The 27,994-nt window shown below is 38.9% G+C and overlaps 1 protein-coding gene across 2 annotated transcripts; it reads left to right on the forward strand.

The window, feature by feature from the left end:
• Window positions 1-501: 501 nt before the first annotated feature.
• Window positions 502-10,741, forward strand: GEMIN6 (gem nuclear organelle associated protein 6). 2 transcript variants are annotated; one of them, XM_072409130.1, is made up of 3 exons: window positions 502-579; window positions 3,101-3,245; window positions 10,316-10,741. In XM_072409130.1, the coding sequence occupies exons 2-3, from the start codon at window positions 3,118-3,120 to the stop codon at window positions 10,683-10,685; spliced, it is 498 nt and encodes a 165-aa protein (XP_072265231.1). In that variant the 5' UTR covers window positions 502-579; window positions 3,101-3,117; the 3' UTR covers window positions 10,686-10,741. The 2 variants fall into 2 exon arrangements, with proteins under 2 accessions (XP_072265231.1, XP_072265232.1); XM_072409131.1 differs by lacking the exon at window positions 502-579 and having other exon boundaries at window positions 2,964-3,245.
• Window positions 10,742-27,994: the final 17,253 nt, after the last annotated feature.

Raw genomic sequence — 27,994 nt, forward strand, 5'->3', positions numbered from 1 at the left:
GATAGATAGATAGATAGATAGATAGATATTATATAGGTTTTCAATAGTTATTTTGCCAGACACATTTCCTGATATGCATTTAGGCATTAAAAACAGAAACTTCAAACCTGTGTAGAAAGTAATCAAAGTATGAAACAAAAAAAAGGATTGTGTGAGTCCAATTCAGACAATGTAACACCTGAATATACAAGAAACCAGGGTTAGTCTGCCCATTTTACCTCACCCAAAATCCACAAGGTATTTGCAATTTGTTTACATATAGAATATGCTGGTATTTGCTAACAAAAGTCTTACTTGTCATGCAAAAAACATAAACATGAAACTTGGAGATGGTAATCTGCACACAAAACGTGCTATGCATACAATTAAAAGGTCCTAATTTACAATTCGTCTTTACACTATCACGTAGGTATATATCGTGTATGTGCATATGTTAAATAACGTAAGCAAGCTTTTCAGAACAGACACAAAACTAGATAGCAGCCTGGAACTACAAACTAAGGCATTGTGGGTAGCTCAGACCGGAAGGAACGTCGTTAGGAGAGCCGTGCCTTTATGTGGTGCTGTAGTTTTGCTGGGGTTTGTGCAATTTCATTTTAAAATAAGTCTGGTAGCTAATGGTAGCATACGCATTATGCCTATATAATATTCTTGATGTAATAATACCTGACAACATATATGAAATATCTGTCCGTACTGTGCATAGTGTTGTAAACATATACTAATTGTACACATGCGCTTTTGAATGGTCTGGGGTTTATTAGAGCAGGTTAGTCTGTATTAGTTACAATTTTGCAGTAAAAGATTAGAATATTGTTGTTGCTAAACAATACATAGCGAATCAGCAGCATAATAATATATGCATTTAAAGATAAACATTTTCCTCATTACTTCACAGGGAAGTTGTAGAATAAATAAATCTCTTACTACTTGATTGAGAAACGGCTGCATACATTGGCAGTATATGTTATGAAAAAAATACTTTTCCTGTAAATGTACAGGATTTCCTGTGAGTTTATGTTTGGAAATAAAAACAAAAAACCTTGAAATACTAGGGGCTTTCAGTGTTCTAAAGAGTTGTTGCACCTATCCATTGTTCAGATAGGAAGTTTCCTTTATTTACTGTTGTATTTTTTCAGTGAGGGAAATATTTTACCAGAATATTTTATTTTGTCACTCAGCAGTTTATGTATTTAAAGTGTATCTAAAGGGGTTTTTGCCTTTTTCTTTTGCATCTAGTGGAAAAGTGTTAGAACCCTGTCATTTTTTTTTGCTGTCTCTGTCTTTCCTGAAGAGATTCGTCATCTGTCTTTGGCCTGATACATATTGTGACCAGCACTAAGAGTGAGAGAAAATGTACAATTTTAAAGTGGACCTGTACTGAGAAATTGTAAAAATTGCTTATTGCTAAAAAATGCCAATTGCCTAAAGTTGAAACTGATCTTTTGGTTTCACACACCAGAAACAAGCATGCAACTGTAAGACTGCATACCCACCTGCAATTTTTGTTGGAAACAACAAAAGAGTGATAGGTGAATGGGTGCTATACACATAGTTCTGTATAAATTCCCTGCAATTTCACCACAATGGAAAAGGCAGACATATTTACTATTCTTTCTTTTTAGGAGCTTCATCTATTATTACTATGTGACGACTCTGGTGTATGGAATAGTGTGTCTCTTTGCTGGCTACTCCAAATCCTGATACACGAGATACACTATTCTATGCCATTGAATATTATGCATGAGAGTGACATTTCGGCAAACTGGCTACTAGACAATTAACACAACGTGCCTATTTCAGAGGCCTATGCATCTTCCCGAATTTAGAAAAATTTTAGTGTGGAAAATTGCAGATTATAAACACACCCAGGGCTTTTTTTAATCATTATTTTCTTGAGCTACATACACGTGCTAGATAATTTGTGATCTTGAGGTGAGCAATAGAGATCATACACAAAAATCCAGTTTGTGTACAGTGGTCTCCCAATATCGTCAGTGACCAACCATGGAGGATCAATATTCAACCATCCCTATGTCCCATGGAAAAAGATGGAGCGGGTGCCTCATGCTTGTACTCCACCCTCCCTTTTCCTTAGAACTAAACAACACTGTGTGTACAAGGCTTTTTAATGCTATTGTTAGGCTACGTACACACGTCAGATGATCTTGTCCGATAATTGCCTCAGGGCTGATATCGAACGAGAATCTGGCGTGTCATTCATGGATCTGTCCTGGCGGAATGACGAAGGTTCGTAATGAAAGTGAAGGGGAGAGAGTACAGCGGGTTGCCGCTCCGTCTTTCTCCCCCACTCCTCTCTATAGAGCAGAATGAAAAGATTGTGAAAGATCCTTTCCAACAACAATTATTGTACATGTGTACACATCCCTAGTGGAAATGATAATGAAAGATTGCTTCCAGCAACAGATTTGTGACATGGGTTTGAAGCCTTAAAATGTATTTAAAGTGTGTTTTTATGAATGAATTTACAGGTAGTCCCCAGGTTAAGGACATCTGACATACGTACAAGTCCTAGATACAAACAGGGCTTTCCTGCTCCCTTGTATGCAGGACGGAGGCTTAGATGGGGGCGGTTTGCATGACTTGCAGAAGACATCTTTTGCTAAACACAGCTGACTTTGTGGGTGATCTTAAGAGCGGAGCTTATCTGTAGAATCTTGTAACTCTTTAATGACCAAGACAAACTCTGCAGTTGTTCCTTTTTGCAGTTTCTTTTTTCAAAGAACAGCTTGTCCCAGAAGTTAAGGAATGACTAGGCTTCATAAAGTTTTTTTTTTTTTGTTGTTTTTGCTTTGAATGTTTTTTTGCTTTGTTTGTGATTAGCTCACAGTGAGGATTTTATACAGTAAACTGACACCATGCCGCCTAATATGTTGAGACAAACATCTCTCCTAATTGCATTTATTAAAATAATGTACCTGTTCCGACTTACATACAAATTCAACTTAAGAACAAACCTACAGTCCCTATCTCGTTTTTAACCTGGGGACTACCTTTGTTTGCATTTTTGAGAGAATTTTTTTGTATTGTATTTTTAATTTCATTCATTTGATTAGTGCTTTGGATTGTGTTTTCTCAGTGCAAGGGAAAAAAACCATGACTGATTGGCTTAACAAAACCCCCGTGGAATGGCAATCCTTTGTCAACAAAGATGTAAAAGTTTCTGCTGATGAAAAGAATGAATACCAAGGATGGGTGATAACTATTGATCCAGTGTCTGCCAGGTAATTTGAGTGGATTCTAATATTTGTGATAAATAAAATATCTGCTTTTGGCTGCCTGCTAACAGTTAGTAAGTAAAGTTTTTTTGCACTCTGAAAAAAAAAAAAACATAACCCTTCCCAAACCAGTGTCTATGGTTTAGGGCAGTTATAGGGATTGATTTACTACAGGAGTAAATAATATTAATTTATCTCATTAAATAAGGTGAAGCTATGTTTATTGGGAATACCTATTTATGTGTATGGGAAACTAGAAAAATAAAAAACACAGGCAACAATTGAGATTTACTAGTTAGTTTTTTCCTGACAGATCCTACTGCACAGTTATAAGGGTACCCAGGTTTTGGTGCTTTTAAAACTGAAATGTTGTTTTGCTTTTTCTCTGTTTATCTAGTTTCTCAAAAACAAGAGTATACAGAGGCGGGTGTTGTATTCTTTTCATCTCTCAAATAGAACGTTTCATCTGCAAATCATTTTAAGTGTAATTTAATGTAATTCTATGAATGTATTTCTTCCCATACAACTTACTTTTCTGAAATAACAGAAACATTGATCTGTGATAAGTGCTTTTTTCGGAATTTAGTAAAAAGACTTGTGATCTTAACCTTCCCACCCTTCTTTACATATGTAAAGATAGTTGCATACAGTGACTTGCCCTTTCCAGGTATTGTATAACACATAGATACTAGATGCAGATTTCTTTTATTACATACCACACCTTCGTTGCTCATTTGAATAAAGGTATATACTTGTTATTAATTTCATTTAAATTGAGCTATATACATGTTCATAAGAGCTCATGCTGTCCTGTAGGTTAGGTGAATGTGGATGGTTTCTAAATTCCCATGCTTTATTTATATTGTAATCTAATTTCTGTAGACTGAATTGATTGTTATGAGTACAACTGCAGTCAGTATCAGAAATTTCTGTGCACTGTGCAGCAGCATAACATGCTATAAAAACCTGCCACTGGTTATTTTACATATAGTTGTCTAACTTACCTTTGTCCCAAAAAAAAACGCTATCTGCATAAAAAATATTTTCTCTATTTCAAAGTACAACAGTACTAGAAACAGTCCTTTTGCATGGATAGGTTATGACCTGTCCAGGTCATAGAGTATACTAGTGAGACTTAAATCGTTTTATTATTGTTGTCATTTTATCTGTCAGTCAGAATCTCTGTGGTTTGCAGAGCAGTTAGAGGCTATCTTCCTCCTCATTGCACCAAAGGAACATTCTCTCCACAACAAATTTTTTTTAATTAAAGATAAAAAAATAATCTGTTAATCTACTTGCCCAGGTTATCTAAAGATTGTACTTTTTTAAGCGTAATGTCCCTTGAAGTTATACTGATCTGGCAAAATGTAAAGGACATTTTGACTTTCATTCCTCTTTTATGTGAAACCAAACACAGGAAGTACATGCATCTGCACACCGGCAAGTGAGCAAATATAACCTAATGTAACTCCAGGTTTAAATTTTCTTTCATGACTAGAACTAAAAAACAAAAGTTACCTCCACTGAGGTGTGTATGCAGTGTGGATCTATTACTTTATCCATAGGTTTATCCCTTCTTCATTTTTTGGCTTTGATTCACTGTGCCCGTTTTCATAACCATCTGCCATGGGCTCTGCACATAAAACACAACTTTCTGTGATTGGTTTAAGAGAGAGGAAGTATGAAAACAACACTGATGCAGCAAGAACCATTGTAAGTACAGTTGGAGATATACAGTGAAAAAGAATTAAACCTTTTGTTTATGAGAAAGTAGAAAATGATCCACTCAGCAGTTAAGTTACGTACACACTTGCAATAATTATCGTTGGAAACGAACGACTAACAACCAATAGTCCGATAATCGTTAACAAAAAAAGTGCACAACGACTGACGACACCAACGAATGAGGATTGTCGCTGGAAACGAACGACCATCCCGGCGGATCTGAATGAGTGATGATCGTTCACTATTTTGTGTACGGTCGATCAGTGATCGTGGATGTTTCTGCAGTACACTTTCTCCTTTACATGTCACTTCCTGCATCGTTCAAACGATTGTATCTAGCGTGTGTACACTATTGGTGGAATTATATTTGAACAATCGTATTGTTTTAACAGAACAGTGTACAGAATTGTGCACAATACGATTGTTTAAAATAATCGTGCATAATCGTTAGTCGTTCATTTTCTAACGATAATTATTGCAATTGTGTACCTAGCTTTACACTTCAGTTTAGGGAACATTTGTTTATAAATTCATTCATAAAAAAAATAAAACTATTTGTACAGTGGTCACCCAACATCGTTCATGGATCTGTCAGGGGAGTCAAGTCAATGGAGAAGAGCAAAGTGGTGTACTGTCTTTCCGTTCATTTAAAAAAAGGACTTGGAAAGCAGGTAACATTGCTTAACCTCCCAACCGCTAACCCCGTACTTTTTCGTGCAAAAAATATTTGCAATGATGGATAACCCCGTACTTTTTCGTCTATATTAAAATCCCACTTACCTGGTCCCGCTATGCTCATCCAGCGTCGGGTCCGTGTTCCAGCGTCGGGTCCGTGTTCCAGCGTCGTAATTTTATTAAAAGTATTTTTTTTTTACATGATTGTGTGTTTCAAACATTTTTTATATTCATATTATCTACTAGAACCCTGTTCGGACATATTTCTGTAAGTTACAGGTCTACAATTTAAAAAAAAAAATTTCATGAAAACGTGTAACGCTTTTGGTACAGAAATCTAGACATCAGTGTAACGCTCAGGTGGTTAAAAATGCTTTACTGCTGCACACAGGTAAACGGGAAAAAAGCCGCAGACGGTATGGTTGATAGAATCAGGTGTTCAAGCACAGAGATTTCACCAATGGAGCTCTCTAAAAGAGATTTTCAAGTAGTATAAATTAGCTAGATGCAAGTGAAAAAAATCTCTTTAACACTCTAGGCAGCTTCTACCCTTTGGCTGCAGCAGCATGTATCAATGAATAAAAAAAAATATTACCTTGAACTTCTAACAGATTTGAATTTGTCTAATTTAAAAAGTCATTTTCAAAAATCTAATAAACTAAACTAATTAGGAACCTAGAGAGTGTGTAAAAGCGCACTTCATAAGCCAGTAGCTGCAGTTTCTCTCCTTTTCTTGCCGTAGTCATTAGACTTTGCAAGTGGCTCCCACACAGCTTACCTCTAAAATAGGCTGGTGATGTTGGCTATTATTGCAGGAATACGGAACTTTGGAGAATATGAGAAATAGCTGCACTTACCGTCACAAAATAAAAGGGAAACGATATACAGGAAGGAGTTGTTAAGAAACTGTAAAGTGACAGTCTGATTTTAACAATATACAGGATATTGGTTGCTAAATTATATTCATGAGCAGGTCCAGAGAGTGGCGTGAACTTTGCAGTTTTTAGACAGCAATGTTGATTTTCTGCAGGACCTATATGCTGGCAAGGATTCAAACTGCATCTGTGCTAAATTTAGGTTTCCATAAAGAATTAGGATAAAATCTGACTTTTTGTACATAATCCCCCCCCCCCATTCTGGTGATATTTTACCATGAAGACAGTAGGACTTGCCCAGAGATTCTGCAGACCTTTGTGCCTTGCCTGCCCTCTCCTGCAACTCTAGCATTTCAATTTCTCCAAATTTCTCTATGCATCATGGGGGGCATTTTTACAGAAAATCTTGGGCATTCTGACATATTTTGCCTATATTGGGTGTCATTTTTAATTCCTTTCATTATATTGGATGTTCAGTGTTCCCCCATCTGTGTTGATGGGTTGTCAAAATGGGCAAGACACGGCAAATTTTGTGTTCCTAATTGTTTATGCTATAGGTATTCAGCAACACCTAATATTGTATTAGTGTTCTACCCACCCACCTTTCTACTTTCTAATGCCTGCCCCTATATGTCCAATTTTTCTATCTTTCTTGTATTATGCTTCAATGGTCCAGTGCTGTGTATTGAATCCGACCTTCCTAGCGTTCCTGTGTTTTTAAGTGTGTAATCCCATGCAGTAGTGTAATAATTGTGGTGTAACAAGTTAGGCCTAGTTCAAGTTAGTAATAAAAAAAGGGCTATTAACTGCTCTCGAGTGACTATTGGAAAGAGTTGTTTTTCAAGGGGCAGTGGTTTGTGGCTATGTGATTGATGCCAGAAGGCTGTGGGTTACCCCTTCAGTTACGCATCATGCATGTGAACACGTGATAGCAAATGGGGGCAGGACTGCTGGTGTCCCCCTCTTGTCACTGCAGAACACGTGTTAGTTGATGGCGGTGGGACAGCCAGTGTCCTTCTCTTATCAATGCAGAGGACTTGTAATCAGATGAAGTGGCCATGTATAATGATGTCATCGGTAGCACAGTGTAATAGCTGTGTGTGTGTGTGTGTGAGTGTGTGTGTGTGTGTAAGCTGCATGTCATTTTCTGCAGCCTAAAAACAAGCCTTCATATGTTCCAAACAGTTGGTCTTAACCTTTAATTTTCAGGGTATACATCGTTCTCTAATAGCTACCAGTTACCAAAATTTAGGCTTCGGCTTTAAAAAATTTCACAGATTTAACAAATTGAAAATTGAATTTGCTGTTTTAAAAGCAAGTGCACCAAGGAGCCCAAAATGTGACCCGCGGGGCTACTTACATTGCAAGGAGCATTGGCTTGTGGCTAACTCCCCATAATATTTCATTACTTTGGCATCATCAGAACATGAACAACTCTACCCATCAAGGAGTGCTGCACTGTTACACATATTACCATCCACTGCTAACACTTGAACACCAATTTCTCTGGAATGGGGAGGTGTAGGGAACCAAAAATGTAGGTACAAGTGGGAAACATCTGTGGCTAACATCACCTACCGTATTTTTCGGACCATAAGACGCACTTTTTTTCCCCCTGTTTTCCCGTGCGGAAAACCTGGTGCGTCTTATAGTCCGGAGCGTCTAATGGTCCGAAAAATACGGTAATTTTTTTAGGGGATATTAAGCACAAGTGTCTCCCACAAGCAGCAAAATATTTTGGTTACGTACAACCTGCTGTTCTAGAGAAATTTAGGTTCAAGGTAGAGAAGTGGACAGTTATGTGTGACGGCAGTGCGTTTTGAATGGGTTGTAATAATGCTATGGCGATTGAATTTTGGGGGGTGTTCACAAGTATTCCCAATTTACACCTACATTTTTGTTCACCTGCACCTCTCTGTTTCAGGGAAAATAGGGTTCAAGGAGGAGAAGTGGACAGTCATGTGTAACAGGGTTGGGCAGCATGCTTTGATGGTCAGATTTTTTAATGTTCTAATAATGGTATAGCAATGTAAATTTTAGGGGTTGTTAGCCAAAAGTCTCCCCCACTACCTACATTTGCGGTTTTCTACACCTCCCCGTTCAAGAGAAATTAGGGTTAAAAGAAGAAAAGTGGACAGGGTTAGAATACCATAAAAGTTATAGTTTTGTGACAGGTAGGTATAAATTTAGGAGCCCCACCCCAATGCTCCTTGCTATGTAAGTGGCCTTGGGGGTCCCCAATTTGTATGTTCAATTATGGGCTCCTAGGTGCACTTGCTTTTAAGAACAGCAACCCTGATGATCCTGTTCACTTTTCAGTAAATAAAGACAACCATGAAAGATAAGGGCTTGTACTTAAACAGATTTTGATCATACCAAAAAAATCAATTTTGGTTTATAAAAAATTTTTGTGCCCTCCCTCCAATGATGCAACAACTGCTATCTTGCTTGTCTCTTTCTCTAGCTTTACCCTTGAATGAAGTATTCCCTGTTTATGAGCTGCTGGATAATTTTAGCCTTTAATAAATGAACACATACAATTTCCTGACATATATATTATTATATTATATATTCCTTCTTTCTATATTAGTTTAAATCTGTTTTCCTTGTTGATAAGGAATAACAACATGCAAGCTTCATATAGTCTAAGTGGATTACATTTGGGGATTCAAAAATGGAAAAGGATATGGGGTTTCTGGTAGATCATAGACCTAATAATAATCCACGCCAAGCTGCAATTTCTATGGATAGCAAGGTACTTTTCTTTAAGAGGAATGGAGGAGCTCAGATAGGAGGAGAAATTAACTGAACTGAACCTATTCCCCCCTGAGAAGAGGTGTTTAGGAGGGATATGATCACCCTGTATAAATATATAATTCGTCGATATAGAGAACTTGCTATTCACATGAGGGTCATTGTAAATTCACAAACTGTACTAGAGACGGAAAAACAAGGGAGGCACAGCGTGATGTCAATGGAGTCTTGTATAGGGTAACCGTTGCCGAGTCATACACTTCAGTATTGTTTCGACCATTACAATAGTCACCCCACTCCGTCCGCAAATACTGATTCTCATCCGATTATTTTATTTTATTTATTTATTTCTCAGATGCTCTTTTAGGTAAGTATGACCATAACTGTCTCTTTTCTTTAACTGTTATATTTAATAACATCAAATATATCATCATTTCATGTTTGGTCTTAGATTCTAATGAAATAAACCCATAATGAGCGAGAAAAAGCAAACAAATATTTTGCATTTCTTTAATTATACCAAAGATAATGCAACTAATGATCATGGTAACAATAGTAATACTTCACCTACCCCTGAGCTGATCAATGAATCAGAGCCTCTACAGTCCTTGTCAGGACTGTGTTATCTTTTTTAAAAAAAGTAATGATTAATGATCCGCGGGATTTGAAAAAGATGAATTTAGTGGTCCATGAGGTTTTATAAAGGTTTTTGTTCAGTCCTCTGGATAAACTGTCTATAGGGTTTTGTCTGGAAAATGCTGGTTTGTTGTATGTTTATTTTCCCAGTGGTTGAACTTGATGGATTTATGTCTTTTTTTCATCCTGACTAACTATGAATAGACAGGTAAACAATACAATTATCAGGCATGTCCTGACTCCAAATGTTAAATTTTTTCCTTATCTACATTTAGGAAAAAGGGTGAAAAACTATTTTTTTTAGGTCATAGTAATGCAGAAATATTGAACATTTTAAATCATCATCCTCTAAAGCTTTAGACTGGTTGTTTTACAATTTATAATAGAATATTTTCATTTTGTTTTTTTCAGTATTGTCCTGGCTAATTTTGAAGCTCAGAAAACACAGATACGAGTGGTAATGGGGCATGCAGTTCAGAAAGTAGAGGTATTCAATGAAGCAGATGACATCATCAGAGAGAGACTTTCACATATTTTCAGCAGCTATGAGACCAGTTTACAAACTAGTGAAGATCTGGAGACAAAAAAACAAAACTTGAAAAGTTGGTTGGAGCAAAACAATATTCCTGTTACTTTACAAGGGAAATTAATGAGGACATTGTGTGTGGCTGGAGTTCTAAGTATTGACCCTCCCTATGGACCAGATGACTGCAGTAGTTCTAATGAAATTATATTGTCTCGCATACAAAGACTGTTACAAGACTATCTTACAAGGCAATAAGAAAATTATTAGATTAACATGTTTGTTTTTTAAAGAAATAAAGTGAGCAAAAGATGTGTTCTATTTTATTTGTTATTTAGTAAAGTCAACACAAAGCAAGGTCCTGGCATTATATTATAAAACCATAAGGTGATCCTCACATATAATAAATACCAGCAAGAATTCAGAAAAAAACATTATACTACTTTACCCCCATTTAACCAATATATAGGTGAGGGTGAAGGCATCTTAGGGACCTTGAAATCCCAGTGGAACAAAAGACTTCTCTTTGCTTCTTTTTGGTCTTTTGAATATACCAATGAAAGTGTTTGTATATCTATGCAAAAATAGTTGTTAAATAAAAATTTAAAATGTGTTCTGTGATACCTAAAAAACTATATAGCTTTGTTATTATCCTGTTTTTAGACAATTCCAAAGCAGTGAAAAAAACACTGGTACAACCACTACCACTGGTGGTAGTGGTTGTATTTTTTTCAGTAAATGATTAGAATAGCTAGCCAGGCAACCTAGAGGTTACATAGTTACATAGTAGGTTAGGTTGAAAAAAGACCTAAGTCCATCAAGTTCAACCACTAGGGAAATAAACATATCCCAGAAATAAAACCCTAAAAGACATAGTTGGTCCAGAGGAAGGAAAAAAAGCCCTTGTACAACTTGCTTCAACAGGGGAAAAAAAATTCCTTCCTGAATCCATGAGGCAATCGGATGTTCCCTGGATCAACAATCCCTGTTATTTTTACTTTAAAACCTTAATACCCAGTTATATTCTGTGCTTCTAGAAAAAAATCCAGCTTTTTCTTAAAGCAATCTATGGTAGTTGCTGAAACTACTTCCTGAGGGAGCTGATTCCACATTTTCACAGACCTTACAGTGAAGAATCCCTTCCTTATCCAGGACTTAAACTTCTTTCCTCCTGACGCAAAGAGTGCCCTTTGTTCTTTGTAATGATCTCAAAGTGAATGATAGGGGAAGAGAGTTTTCCATATGGACCATTTATTTATTTATACAGGGTGATCATATCCCCCCCTTAAATGTCTCTTCTCAAGGGAGAATAGATTCAGTTCAGCTAATCTCGCCCTCATAGCTGAGCTCCTCCATTCCTTTTATTATTTTAGTTTCCCTTCTCTGCACTTTCTCCAATTCCACAGGGTCCTTTTTTGTGAACTTGTGCCCAAAACTGGACTGCATATTCCAAGTGAAGTCTGACCAATGCTTTGTACAGGGGCAGTATTATTATCTCCATCTCTGCAGTCTATTCCTCTTTTAATACAAGAAAGTACTTTGCTAGCTTTTGATATTGCAGCTTGGCATTGCATGCTGTTATTAAGACTATGATCTACCAGAACCCCCAGATCCTTTTCCATTCTTAACTCCCCCATTGTCACGGTCCCATGACTGAGGTTAGAAGATCTGAGAGACTGGCTGCACATGAGGTTATCTGACAGTCTCTTTGCCTTCACTTGTTTCAGTGTTGTTGGTAATGACCACACCTCTGGTCTCAGCTGCAGCTTGTTATCATTACTATTCCTCTATTTAGCCTGGCCTTACAATTCAGGCCATGCGATTTTGGTATTCTCAGATTGGAGGTGGAAGAGCTGGTGTGTGGTCCTCTACTGAGTTCCTGCTCATCCAGTTTCTATTGAAGATAAGTTTACTGCTCTTTGTATTTTGATGTTTACCCTGTGCTTGTTGTTACTAGACCTCAGGGAGACGCTGGTTTGTTCATCTTGGAAGGGACCAGTAGTCCCATACCCTGTCACTACTCCTAGTCCTAATCTAGTCAGAGCTAGATTTAGGGTTGCAGTGGGTGGTGACCATTTCTCTCTCCCTTGCTTGGAGGTCTAGTCCTTTGTCATTATCTTCCTATTTTGATTCTGATGTTCCTCCATTTCCCCCTTACCCCATGACACCCATATGTATCCCCCCTGGACAGTATGAAGTATGCATGTTGTTAGCCCCCAAGTGCATAACTTTACATTTATCTATATTACATGTAATTAGCCACTTGGCTGTCCAATTAAACAGTACATCTAGGTCTGTTTGTAGATTATAGAAATCCTGTATGGACTTAATTCTATTACATAGTTTGGTGTCATCTGCAAACACAGAAATGGTACTTTTTATCCCAAGTACTCTATCATTTATAAAGATGTTAAACAGTAAAGGTCCCAACACTGAACCCTGGGGTACACCATTAATAACCTTAGACCATTCAGAGTATGAATCAATAATTACAACTCCCTGGAATGCGATGTTTAAGGCGGTTCTCTATCCATTTACAGATTGACTTTTCTAAACCTATTGACCCTAACTTGCTTATTGACCGTCAGTGGTGTACTGTGTCAAATGCTTTAGCAAAGTCCAAGTGCACAATATCGACTGCTATTCCACGGTCTACCTGTTTACTTCCTCATAAAAAGAGAGTAAATTTGTTTGACAACTTTGGTCTTTCTTGAAGCAATGCTAATATTTTCTAGCAGAAACTGCCCTATGTGGTTCTTTATCAAACTCTCTAAGACCTTTCCAACTTTGGCCGTTAAACTAACTGGTCTGTAGTTATCTGGTAATGACTTTGCTCCCTTTTTGAAGATAGGAACCACATTGGCCTTACGCCAGTCCATCAGTACCATGCCAGTGACCAAAGAGTCTCTAAAAAAAATGGCTTTGAAATAACCAAGCTCAGCTCTTTGAGGACACTGAGTCCTGGTGGTTTGTCAACTTTAATTTTGCCCAACTATTTCTCAATCATATAAATTTTGAGCCATTATGACTCATTTAAGGCGGCGACATTGCTGTTATGAAGTTGAACTTGAGCTCTGCCATTTTCCTTTGTGTACACAGAGCTAAAAAAAAGTGTTTAGTAAATCCACCCTTTCTTTATCCCCAGTTACCAAGCTGGAAACAACCTTTTGGGGCCTACATGCTCAGATCTGATCTTTTTGCTATTAATATATTTTAAAAAACATGGGGGGGTTTGCCTTTATTTCCTTTGCAATCTGGCTTTCATTTTGAAGTTTTGCACATTTTCTCTCCTTTTTACATCTTTTGTTATGTTCTTGATAATTTCCAAAGATAAAGGTGATCCTTCATTTTTATATTTTTGTAATGCCCTTTTCTTGTTCCTACTGACTTTTTTATCAGCTATGAGCCACATAGTTTTTAATTTTTGCCTCCTAAACTTATTACCCAGTGGAATATATTTTTCAGTGTGCTTTTGTACAACAGACTTAAAACATTCCCATTTCTTTTCTGTGTTCCTTGAGGACAATATTTTCTCCCAGTCCAAGTCACAGAGAGCCACCCTGGAAAATTTGCTCTCCTAAATGTTTTTATCTTTCCTGTTTTTGCTTCCTGTTTACAACAAAAAAAAAACATTATGGTCACTGTTTCAGATTCTCTTTTATATGCACATTTGTTATAAGCTCTGCATTGTTAAAAAGAACTAGGTCCAGCAGAGTAACATTTCTAGTTTGGGCTACTATAATTTGTACCATAAAATGATCTTGTATTAAATTCACAAATTTCCTCCCTTTTGCTGTTGCTGTAGTGCTATTACTCCAGTCAATGTCAGGGTAGTTGAAATCTCCCATGATAAAAACACTTTCAATTTTTGCTGCTTTTTCTATCTGTGTTAGTAGTTGATTCTCTCTTTCTTCCTTAGCACTGGGGTCCTTCAATAGCAGACTCCAATAATATTTGTGTGTTATTCAACGCCAACCATAATGCCTCAACCTCATTGCTTGTTCCATCCGCAATTTCTTGTTTCACATTCACTTTCAGATCACTTCTCACATACAGACACCACCACCCTTTCATTTGACTCTGTCTTTACGAAAGAGAGTATAACAGGAATATTGACAGCCCAGTCATGTGAAGAACAATGATCCAAGGAACATCCGATTGCCTCATGGAATCAGGAAGGAATTTTTATTTTCCCTGTTGAAGCAAATTGTACAAGGGTTTTTTTTTTCCTTCCTCTGGACCAGCTATGTCTTTAAGGGTTTTATATCTGGGATATGTTTATTTCCCTAGTGGTAAACTTTTTAGACTTATGTCTTTTTTCAACCTAACCTACTCTGTAACTATGTACACAAACTTAACTCCAAGAGCTTGCTAGAAAATACAGACAAAGGTCTGGGGAAGCACTGTTAGTTTGTCTTATGCGTTTGTAGGATGAAGGGACAGACAGTATTGTTTTGTCAGGTAAGGACGCAGTGGCGGGGAGGGTTAACCTATGATCCGCATTTTTTTTCACTGTTAGACATTGTGAGAGATAGAATACTCAAGGTATTTGTGCTTGTCCAATTGACTTGGAAAATACCTGCTCCTGGAGAACAATGGGTCAGGGTATTGCCTGGAACCCTTCATGTCTGCTCTAATGAAATCTCCACTATTTAATCTTGGAGCATCTTTATTGTGCTTGCTATGAGGCCTGGGGTTAAATATGATGCCACTACCCTTTTAAAATAGTTTGGGGAGCTAGAGGAAACTGAAACCAAACCTGCCAGGGCAGTAGATAAGGTCAGATGGGATGGGAAAAAACAAAAAAAGGTCACAAAAGAAGGGGAATGCAGAGGAGAAAAAGGGAGCTGCAAAGAAAACTAGGCTGGTTGTACCCAAGAGGCAAATGTGAGTGGATCTTTTTAAGGCAGGAGTACCTAAAGATGGGATAGATAGGGTTTCTACTGTATATTTGCTAAAGCGGTGGAAACACTTGATAAGGGAAAACTGTCTACACATCTGATGGCCCAGTCCTTGGTGCTGCTTTATTTAACTGGTGTCATCTTGAGGCTCCCAAATCGATATTGAAACTCTTGAAATTGATTTTGCTGATGGCTCGGATCACCCTAGCTAAATCCTGGAAGTCTTCTACTATCCCCCTTCTATGTCAAAACGAACTGGGTTATGGTCAACGAACGGTCAACGATTCCATCCATATACTCAAGAATACAATGGGGAAATTTGATAAGATCTGGGATCCTTGGGTTTCATTTCGCTCATCCAATCAAGTTGCTCAACCCCCCTAGCGGTAATTCCGAGTGTGACTCGGGATTGGAAAAACTAGCAAAAAGCGGTAACCCCGAGTCACACTCAGGGTAACTTTGGTAGCCCCTCTTACCTCTGCCCTGTGCTCCAGCGGCAATCAGACGATCCCGCTGTGATGCCGGGTGCCGGTCCGTCGGGGGGCGTGGCCGGGCTAGAAATTTAAAAGCAGATTACTGAGTAATCTGCCTGGGTACTATACCGGTAGCTGTTTGCATCACCTGGAGAATGTCACGCTCGCAGCTACTGGGTGATGCGAGCAGCTTTGTTGGTGGTTTCAGTGGAGTGAGCAGGGCAGGGACATCCCCACCGCATCACCCGGCAAGATGTGACATCTTCCGGGTGATTACGGTGAAGTGATGGATTATGAGGGCGGGAAAATTAAAAGCAGATTACTATGTAATCTGCTTTTAAATTTTTTTTAACAGTACAAAACACTACAAAACATAAAATAAAAGTATAAATACACGCTAGTGCACCAAGCATTATTGCCCAGTGCCCTTATTTACTTTTTGCCCACTATTAGCCCTGACCTTGATCTGACCTTTTGATGGCTTATAAATCACTTCCTGAATTTATCATTTCATCACTTTGTCTTTGACCTTGATTGTTCCTGACTGATTGCTGGAGACCACATGGCATCCAAAAGGCATCTGGCCGGCGTAAGCACTCTTTTGGAGGAATTTGAAAGCAGCGATAGCGATTTTGGAGTCCCTTGTGGAATCGAGCGATAGTGATTCACCAGGAAATTTGTCATCAGACAGTGAAAGTGAACTGAGCAACGATTTTGAACCTGCACATGGTGCTCCATTGACCTTGATGCGGGCCACACAGCACTGCCAAGATTTCCATTTACCGGCGCACCTGAGATGAAAATTGAGGCTGAATGCGACGACCCCCTGGCATACCTGAAGTTGTTTTTGACCGATGAAGTTATCGAAAAAATTGTTGCAAAAACAAACAGGTAAGCCGCTCTTGTGTTTGCTAACTTTTTTATAATTTTTTGCTAATTTTTTTTTATGCAAGCATGTGCTGCTCTGTGTTTGCTAACTTTTTGAAATTTTTTGCCAAATTTTTTTTTATGTAAGCATGTATGCTGCTGTGTTTGCTAACTTTTTATTTTTTTTTATGCCAACATGTATGCTGCTCTGTGTTTGCTAACTTTTTTAAACTTTTTGCAATTTTTTTTAATGCAAACATATATGCTGCTCTGTTTGCTAACATATTACTTGTAACCTTCACACTATAAAAGAACATATTCTAAAATACCTTTTTTATTTTGTTTTATGCAGGTACGCTTGACAACCAGGTGCTCCACACCTGAGGATTGCAAGAAGCAGAAAGTGGGAACCTGTGAGCAGGGATGACATTTAGCTGTTTTTGGGCTTGGTGATCCTGCAGGGAGTTGTGGGCAAACCCATGCAGAAGCAGTACTGGTCCAAGAATAAAATGATTGCCACTCCATTCTTTGGCACAGTCATGCCAGAATACAGCTTTTCCCTCATCATGAAGTACCTGCACTTCGCAAACAATGAAGAATTTGATGGGACTACTCATCCTGAGTCTCAGATGATTCTACAAAATTTCCAGCAAACCTATGTGCCAGAAAGAGATGTAAGCACTGACAAAAGTCTAATGCCTTACAAGGGGAGGCTCAGCTGGGTGCAGTACATTGCGTCAAAGAGGGCACGATTTGGCGTGAAAATGTATATGCTGTGCAAATCCTCATCTGGCTACATCTGAAATACGGTACTGTACACTGAAAAAGGGACACAGTTCAACCCCAGATACACCCTCTATGGATTGGCAACATCTTCAGTGCTATCCCTTGTTGAGCCATTGCTAGGTCAGGGCTATTGTGTCACAACTCACAATTTCTACACCTCTTGAGCTTTATAAGTTCCTTCAGCAACACAGAACAGATGCCTATGGAACTGTTAGGACTAACCAGCGCAACCTGCCATCACTGTTTGCAAAAGGGAAGCTGAAGACAGGAGAAATTGTTGCCTGGCAGAAAGACAAGATGATGGCGTGACAAGATTAGATGTGTGCCTGATGAGTACTGTCCATGATGCCTCCATCGTTCTGGTACACACAAAATGTGGGAGAGAAGTGATGAAGCCACAGGTGGTGATTGACTACAACAACACCATGGGAGGTGTTGACAGAGCTGACCAAGCCATGACATTTTACCCTGCGGTGAGGAAACAGTAAAGGAAGTACTACAAAAAGATTTTTGGGCATCTAATTGAGCAGTGCCTATGGAATGCCTACATTCTGTACAAAAAAAATAGTCAGAGGCCTGTGAATCATTCAGACTTCATTTTGCAAGTTTCCGAATCCATAGTCAAAAACCACCAACCACCATCAGTGGCTGTGAATAGACCTGGACGTCGTGCTTCCACTGTTGTCAACCCAGAACGCCTTACCGGTTGTCACCTCACCTAATTATCCCACCAACCCAGAAAAAGGCAGCACCTACAAGGATGTGCGTGGTTTGCTGCTCAAAGACTGATGATGGAGGAAGGAAGAAACGCAAAGAAACCAGGTTCCACTGTCCTGACCGTGATGTTGGACTTTGTGCAGCACCCTGCTTCAAAATCTACCACACTCGGGATGTCTACTAAAATTGTGAATATTTTTTTTCTAAAATCTGCATTTAATTTATATTAATATGTATCAATAATATTGCACCCTTGTTTAGAAAATTTCAGTGAAAAGTTTTCATAAAATATTTTTTTTTTTGATAAATTACCGTATTTTTCGGCGTATAAGACGCACTTTTTCTTCCCCAAAACTGGGGGGGAAAAGTGGGTGCGTCTTATACACCGAATACATGTTAAATATAATAAAAAAAAAATCATACTCATCCAATCCCGCGATGCTTCTTCTCCTCGCTCTCCTCCCGGCTGCAGCGCGTGTCTCCTCCTCCCCTGAGCGAGGAGAAGCCGACACGCATACCCCCGCGATCCCATAAGCAGGCTGATCCAGCCTGCTTACGGGATCGCGAGGGCACGGGTGCCGGCTTCTCCTGGCTCTCCTCCCGGCTGCAGCGCGTGTCTCCTCCTCCTCTGAGCGAGGAGAAGCCGGAACACGTGCCCTCGCAATCCGGTAAGCAGGCTGATCCAGCCTGCTTATGGGATCGCTGGGGTATGCGTGTCGGCTTCTCCTCGCTCAGAGGAGGAGGGGACACGCGCTGCAGCCGGGAGGGGAGCGAGGAGAAGAAGAAGCCCACAGCATCGCGGGATCGCGGTATCAGGTGAGTATGATTTTTTGGCACAGGGTGATCAGAAGGGGATACATTGTGTCAATGTATCCCCTTCTAATCACTCTGTGTCAATGTATCCCCTTCTGATCACTCTGTGTCAGAGTGATTAGAAGGGGATACATTGACACAGAGTGATTAGAAGGCGATACATTGACACAGAGTGATTTTTTAGTATTTTGTTCAGAATCTTTTTTTTCTAGGTTTTTCTCGTTTAAAATTGGGTGCGTCTTATAGGCCGGGGCGTCTTATACGCCGAAAAATACGGTACATTGTTGTGGTCTATTATTTCATTATTTTTTATAATTATGTATTATATTATAATTTATGATTATAATATAATAAATAAATATAATTATACCCAGGAGCTAATCCTAAGAATTACAGGCCCACAATATAAACAGTTTGTATGCAAAAATAGTAGGATCACTTTTTGCATCAAAAAACTGACAGAACTAGAACGCCAGGGGGGTTAAGATGGTGTTTTATTGTACTCTTGTGCTAAGTTTTGTTTTCTTCTTTTTTATTTTTGCTCCCCTCCTTTTTCCCTTCCCCTTTTACCTGTTGTGTTTTGTTGGGTCTCTCCTGTTCATGTTTTATGTCATTTTGTTCAACTGCTGCAGAGTCTATGGTTAAATATGTTGCAGTGGCAATTGAATTTGATGACTCAACCAGAATCTATTTTGCCGTTTCATATATATATATTTGAGACTCTCAGAGAAAGTCGATTACTTTGAGAGCTGTTGGTTTTGTTCTACTCTGTACATTTGCACTGTAATTGTTGCTGTATTTAGTTTTCATATCTTTGGTTTATGTCCGTGTGTTTTGTCTTTTTTTCTGTAAAAAAATCTTAATAAAAACTATTGAAATACAAAGGACATGCAATTCCCATTAGATTTTGGTCTAAACAGCTGATGCACACCCCTTAAGAAGTATCTCTTTGGGGCCTATGCAGCTCTTTAGCATGCAGAGACCATTGCAGGAAAGAACCCAATCATCATCTATGCTTTGCAGGATCGGTTAGGGATAATGGACTGACTATTAAGGTAACAGTAGCTCAAAACCAGACACTGATGAAATGGAAGTGGTACCTTCAAGAGCGAGGGGGTATTGCAGCCAGGGATATTAGAAGCATTTCGAAGCAGCTTGCAGAGCTAGACACCCTTACCAGAACCAAGCCGGAAGAAGAAATACCTTTTGTAGGCATCTCCTATTCAAGAGGCTATACTATTTGAATCTTTGTCAAAAGATGAGAAAAAGTCAGCATGGTTCACTGATGGTTCAGCCATAATCATCTCATCTGGCCGGCAGTGGACAACTGCATCTTACAAACCAAGAACCGACACCGTCTGGACCGGAATCGGAGGATCTAGTCAGTATGCAGAGTTAAAAGCTGTAGTAATGACCATACAGGAGGGTTCTTCTTCCCATGCCTCATCTACACTGACAGCTGGGCTGTTTTTAAGGGAGTGACAACTTGGATGCCTATGTGGAAATCCAATGACTGGAAAAGTGGTGTGGGGAGGAAAGAAAGTCTGACACTACATTTGAAAATAAGCCCACTCCCACACCATAACAGTCTGGCATGTTGACACATGTGCCCTCCCAGATTTTGAGAACTACAACAAAGTGGCAGATTTCAAGGAACTTGACCAGCCGGGCACACAAGCAATCAGGACATTTGGAGCAGAAAGTGACATATAAATGGGCGCAGAGGGGATTGTCCATAATATTAGACATGATAAAGACTGCAATAGGGAACTGTGCAATGGTTGGAGAATTGAGGCAATGGCCTCTGCAAAAGCATTCCACTGGGAAAGAAGGGAGGTGAGAGGCCTGCTGAAATTTGGCAGATAGACTTAATCAGGCTGAAGTGTTGTTGCACTGTAGCAGACACCTATTTAGAACTTTTATTTGTCCATCCTTGCAAACGTGCTGATCAAGCTGCAATTATTTAATTTCCCCACAAACTAATTATTGCCTATGGCTTTCCCAGGTAGGTGTGTGTTAGAAACATTTGTCATAAGCATAGACATGTTAAGTATTGGTGAGGAATCTGGGATGTTAGAAAGTGCTTCCTTGGCACATAAAAATACGTTATAATATAATGAACAAATTATGAGCAACTTGTAAATGAATTCATTGATTGAGCAGATTTAAGGGATAGGAACCAAAGATTTGGGCGATACAGGATACTTGTGAAATTGTTATTAGGGACAAATTATGTGGGTACACTGAATAGTGAATAAAAAATCCAAAAAGAAAATATGAAAGATAAGGAGAGTGCCATTATACTAATATAGGATGTGAAAAGGTCACTAAGTAATAGTATTGTAGGAGAAGTACAGCCAGTCTTGACAAGCAAGAACTATAAATATTAAAAGGCTTAGGTATTAATATACTGCATGTAAGAAATAGCATATATTCTAAGTCTGGGTACTGAAAATATAATATTAATGATGTCTAGATAATATTAGTAGATAAGCATTACTTATAGAAATACCAGCACTGGGTGGGAGGAGCCACACACTCACATCACCATCAGGGTTTCCCCTGTCCATCATCCACTTCACACGCACTGGGCATGTATAGATGCGGCCTCCTCACCTTTTAGGTGGGAGTCCGTCCCTTACAGCCTTTGGCTGCATCACTCTAACTGTGTGAGAGCAAGCCCAGGCTTTCCTTAGGAACCCTATGACTGCAACAGAGGTACTTATTTAATATTTTTTAATACTTAACATGTGTATGCTCATGACAGGTTTCTAACACACAACTTGGATCAATTTGTATCTATACTACCTTTGTTTGTGTTCTACACTACCCTACCTCCACATTTATTAATTTTAATTACTTTACCTCCCATTTTTATATACTTTCTTAGAATCCATATCTACCCCCCCCCCCAGATTATTTGGACTTCTTTACTCTTTACAAAAACACATTAATAACCACTTTCCTTACAATACCTTTACGCTTTCACAGGACCTCTTACGGTTTTTTACCCTGTGAGAAACCACAAATATGTTTTGTTGCAAATATAATTTGTACTATTTATATGTATGAATTTAATACATATTGAATGTCCGTTTTTCAAAAAAAAACCATCTTCTTGCGTGGGTTTTTCTTGAATCTGAAACTTACTTTGTATGTATTGACTCACATGGCCTGTGTAAGTGGGGTTTTGGCCGATTTATGAAAACACTGTTGAAGATAAGGCTGTAAATTATATTCTAAATTACATCATGTAAACTATTTACAAGGTTTTTGTAAGTGTTTTCAGGCTGTAAAAATGCTTACAAAAACATTATAAACGGAACTCTGAACATCTTTTAACTATATAAGTATGTCTACATACTTGTATATCTACATATTTAGGCTTTCGAATAGTTGTGGTTAACAATGCATACCTGCAGGTTATCTTTAAATATATAAGAGCCCAAAAAAACTTTTGTAAAAATTCATTTAAGGGTTTTCAGTACCTGCCCACTACCATTTTGTGCCCCTGGGCCTCATATTGGTTATCATGGCTTCACAGAGTAATAAAACCCCTTTACTTTTTTTAAATTTTGTTATGTTGCAGCCTGGTGCAACAATTGTGTAAATTCTTTTTTTTCTTATTAATCTACACTCAGTATCCTATAATGACAAAGTGAAAACAGAATTTTAGACAATTTAAAAAAAACATAATTACCCATAATAATGTCCAATTTCATAAATTTAATAAACTTTACAATAAAAAAAAAAACACAAAAATCTGTTAAAACAAGGGTGCATAAAAATACTGAAACCTGTAATATAACTGTACAGTAGCATATATATATATATATATATATATATATAAAATGATTACTTTGTATTGGATTTAATACAGTTATTTTGTATTGAATCTAATACAAAACAATTTGAATTTCTCGCCACACTCCCTCGCATGCACAGATGCATGCACCAGTGTCAGCGGGAACTTCTTAGGGAACGTCAGCGCACTTGCTGGGGGATAGATCGGAGGAAGAGGACGTGGCCTAAGGATGGGATCTGGCCATTGGAGGATAACAGAGAAAGTATAACAGAGAAACATATCCAAATTATGAAAGTGGCTTGAAAAATTGTAATATTATGAACAGCTGATAAAAACAAGTCAGAAATAAAAAGCCATGGATAACGTTTTATAATTACTTCGCATTTGACAATTAACAAAACAAAAAAGGGGAAGAAGAATTTAGGAACAAAAAGGGGAAAAAAAGAGACGAGAGAAGGGAAAAGAAGACTTCACAAACCAGACTAGCAAATTTTTGACAGACCACCAATTGTTTATTGTTGAAGGAGATCCAGGGCTCCCAGATATCTATCATCAAAATCGAGTCGATCATAACCCAGTTCAGCTTGGTCAAGATGGGGTCCAGAAGTATTGTGTTTGCTTTCCAAGCTTTTGCTAAGGAGATTCTTCCTGCAAGGAGAATCAGCTTGGCCAATTTTAACGCCGGTTTGGGAAGAATCCAACTTAATTTACCGAATAAGGCCCCAACCGGGGAACTCGGAATCTCACACTTCAAAACCTTGGAGAACAACTTAAACACCTCTGTCCAAAAGCGCTAAACGATCGGACATGACCACCAAATATGAATCATAGAGCCTCTAGAGTTGCAACCCCTAAAACATAGTGGAGGGGAAGATGGAAAAAAATTAGCCAACCTGTCTGGTACCAGGTACCATCCTAGCATTACTTTATAATTAGCCTCTACCAATGCAGAATTTAAAGAGACTTTGGAAAGAGAATAGGTAGGCTCACACCACTCTTATAATTGCCAAGATACTCCCAAGTCAGATTCCCAATCTGTCATATATTTATGTTTCCCCATTGGAGAGGCCAGAGCAGAGTAAATGATTGAAATTTGTCCTTTTGTATCTGTTGGTGACGAGCAACTGCTCTCAAACGGGGATGGCCGCATAGGTTGCGGGGCCTGTCTGATAACAGAACTTATATAGGATTTTAATTGTCTATAGCGAAAGTGCTCCGAGGAGGTACTTCCTGTTTGCTGTAGAGATACACTCACAGTGATGACTGTACATCAGTCCGGTCTTTCAGTCTCATGAAACCTTTTGAAATCCCCTGCTCCAAAATGCCCTGGATGTAATCCCAGAGGAAATTCAGGATTATGCCAGAGTGTTGTTAAAGGTGCATGGGTCAAAGAAATCTTTGGATGATCATGATATTTATCGCATACCTGAACAGAATGCAAAGGGGAAGGACAACAAATAGCTCCCCTCATTTTTTTCTTCATCCTCATAAGAGCTAATATGGACCCCCATGGAATCTATCAAGATCTTCTAATTCCACTCATTAGGGTCGAACTCCTTGCAAAGTGCTCTTGGAGAATTGAGCCACTTAAACAGCTACATAGTAATATTACAAATTAGGAGACAGGACAAATTAGGTGTCTTTTCCAGGTTAGGGAATCACACTTATTAAGGCTCTATTTGCATCACATTGCAAGTGTTGTCACTCTCTCAGAAAGGTAAAATGTTCCATCAAATGTGGAATTAAAATGGAGCTAAAGGTCTTTTAGTACACATTAGAAAAACCATCCAGACCAGGGGAGCTTCCCATTTTGAGCAATTTAAAGACAATGTCCTCAGTTGAGAAGGGCTTCTCCAATATTTTTTTATGCTTGGGTTTTAATTTAGGTAAACTGACCTTTTGGAGAAAGGAGGCCATCCCTTGATGGGGACCTGAATCTGAAGAGCTATATAAGTTTTTAAATAAATCCTCAAAAGCATATAAGATTTTTTCAGGATTCCCCTGAGTAACAGGGTCGGAGAGTAGGCTTTCATTAAGCCTCCATCTGAATCCTGTTTCCTAATCTCATTAGATATACAACAAGAGGATCATGATTTGACCACGGAGTGGACAAAATGCAAGCTCCTTGCACAACCGGTATTATTTGTGACTGAAAAAATACATGATCAGTACGAGGATATTGAATATGGGCCTCCGAACAGCATGTATATTCTTTGGCCGAGGGATTAATTTTCCTTCATATATCAATAAAATCAAATTGTTTCAGTGGAAGAGAGAGACTGTGACTTATTTTCGGGGGGTTTCTATAAATTATTGAGCTTGTTTTGTCCAATACATGGTCCAAAGCGAAATTAGAATCACCTAATAGAATAAGGGAACCCTTAACCTTGGGCCATATCTCATCTAGCAAAGCGTGAAAGAAAGCAAGTTGTCCCTCATTTGGAGCATAGTAGGTGACCACCGAAATAAATTGGTTCCCAACGTTGCCAATTACCATTAAAATTCTACCCCGAGTCCCGAATGAAGTCCTGAGGCTTCTAAAACACAATAAAACCCCACATTTATTTTTGTCAGAGTTTGCATTATAAATTATAGGATAATTCTTATGGAAGTATCCCGGAATAGAATTATTAGAAAATGTGTTTCCTGTAAATCAAGGATATCCACCTTCAAAGCGTTGTAGTTTGAACATTATGAACATTATGTGATAGAACTACCAGTTTGGGAGTGGTACCTGGATCATGAGTTAAATTAGCCAACATTTAGCTCTGAGTTGAAATGCGCTGTTTCAGGTAGATGATAAATATAGAAGTCTTCAAAGAAACATGAAAGGGAAAAAAGGAAGTAGTAGACACAGTAGTAGTAGAAACGAACATTAAACAAAATTTGCAATTTTTAAATGTGCACATGAACGGGAAAGGGCGGGTCACCCTCCAACCACCAGGAACAAATTTGTCCCGGCCGTCGGGGAGAAGCCACTCCCCCTTCTTTTCCAGTAGCCACAAAGGACTCTCTATTTCCAGGGAGATAACACCCTGAGAAATGGTCTGAGAAATGAATAAGACCCGAACGGTATTCCCCATTGGCTGACGGCATATGTAACTCCTCCAGCTCTCGCAGCTCCTAAAATCAACTGAAAAAAACATATACATAAGCAAGATAGGAAAAAGAAAAACAGGAACAAGGCTATGTCCCATAGGGACTGCAAACAGGTTGTGGGCTCGGCAGCCACTGAGGTATAAAACTATACAGCTATTAAAATATCTACCTTAAAACCGCCAATTAAAGAAAAAACAAATAAAAAAAGTGCAAAAATCCTTGATATTCAAACTTCAAAGAAACAATCTTGATTGAAGAATCAGCCAGTAGGTAAATAACAATAGGACTGCATCGTGTTTGCCATGCTAAGGCACTAAAACACTGCCAACAGGTAGTAGTTCTGTTCACATATTTCACAGATTCGGGGAGACCCTTGATCCTAAAGTTATTCCTACGGGATCTATTTTCTAGATCATGAATTTTAAGTTGCAGTTCCTCTATTTGGTTGTTTAGCACTGAAATTTCTTTGGAATCCTGAGAAACCCTTGAGATGTGTTTGAGAAAAAGGTGGATGAAACAATCAGTTCTGGTGCCCAGATACTGTAAATTTTGTCGCAGGTCAGGGGTGATGGGGACAGTGACCTTGGCCAGCTCTGTTTGTAGAAGTGAAATGTGAAAATAATCTGCTTTCTTCTAATAAAGAAATGCTGGACATGGAGCTGGTACAGGGGGATGCTGAGATAAAATGTTGAATCTGGAGCCAGTAGCCTGGGATAATAATAGGGACCTAAGGGGCTCAACATCTCCCCTATGGTAAAATGGAGAGCTGGGGCCTGGTGATGCTGGTAAGGCTTTATGAGGAGGCTCAGGTGGCCTGGGGAGAGTTGATCTGCCTAGGTGCTGGCTGGAGAAGATTGAGGGGATATATCCTCCCACCCTCTATCTGTGGAGACCAGACTCCTACCGTTCTCCTGTGAGGCAGAATGCGCAGCAGTGTGATCTTCTCTTGCGGAGGCCATCTTAGGAACCAGCTGCATGGTTAGGGATCGTGGAAAGTGATCTTTAGCTTTGGTCCCTGATTTCCACACCCCATCAATAATCTGTGCAGGGCAGGATACGGATGCTGGCGGTGGTCTTCTGTAGTGTGGCTGCCCATTCCCGCTGCTGAAAGAGCCAGTAATGAAGCCGGAGATTCCAGGATCAACGGCTTCATAGGACCTCTTCCTTGATTGGCTGAAAAAGGCTAGGGCCTAGCAATCAAGAGAGATGTCGTGTGGGGACTGTGGCACATGCTCTACACCCACATAGGTGCTAGGGCCGCAGGTGCAGTGTCCCCACACAACCTCTCTCTTGGTTGGCTGAAAAGGTAAAAACTCATGATGCTTGAGGTCACATGGATGCAGAGCACTTGTTACTGCTCCACTGGCGGGCTGAGGCAGGTATGAGGCCATTGCTCCCAGAATCCACAGCAGAGCATTGGCATTTGTTCTGCACCCACATCACATGCCAAAGCCCCGTTAGAGATTCCAGGAGCAGTGTGCACATACAGGCTACCCCCATGGGACCACCAATCAATGGAGAGATTGTATGGGGACACTGCTCCTGGCAGCCCTTAATGAGCTTTGGTAAGTGTTCTGCATCCACGTTGGTGAATCAGCACTAAAGGTGAATTGGGAGATTTGTCTTTATTTGCCCTCTAGTGGTAGGGAAGTCCAACGGCTATGCTCTTATTGAGTGCAGCCATGGGAATCATCCTTTAATAGAATTGAAAAACCTGCAAAAAACGTAGGTGGAGTTAAACACCAATCACATACATATATTAAAAATACTTTAACATTAAAGCCTTGTCTCATTATTTATAGATATTTTTAACCCTTCAAAGCATGAGTAAGGGTTTTTTTTTGTACCTTTGTACTCATTCCCTAGGGTTAAAATTTAAACTCTAATAATTGCTTGTATAAAATCATGGCAAAATGTGTCATATGTGTTTTAAGGCAAGCTTTAAAATGCTTGTAAAAATGCATATAAAAGCAAAAGAAGCATTTATATGCATTTTAAAAACAGTCCATGTATACCCAAAATTCTACTGCATATACAAACACATGCAAATATATATATATATATATACCGTGTTTCCCCGAAAGTAAGACCTACCCCGAAAATAAG

Source organism: Pyxicephalus adspersus, chromosome 4 (assembly GCF_032062135.1).
Source record: "Pyxicephalus adspersus chromosome 4, UCB_Pads_2.0, whole genome shotgun sequence".
Taxonomy (NCBI): domain Eukaryota; kingdom Metazoa; phylum Chordata; class Amphibia; order Anura; family Pyxicephalidae; genus Pyxicephalus; species Pyxicephalus adspersus.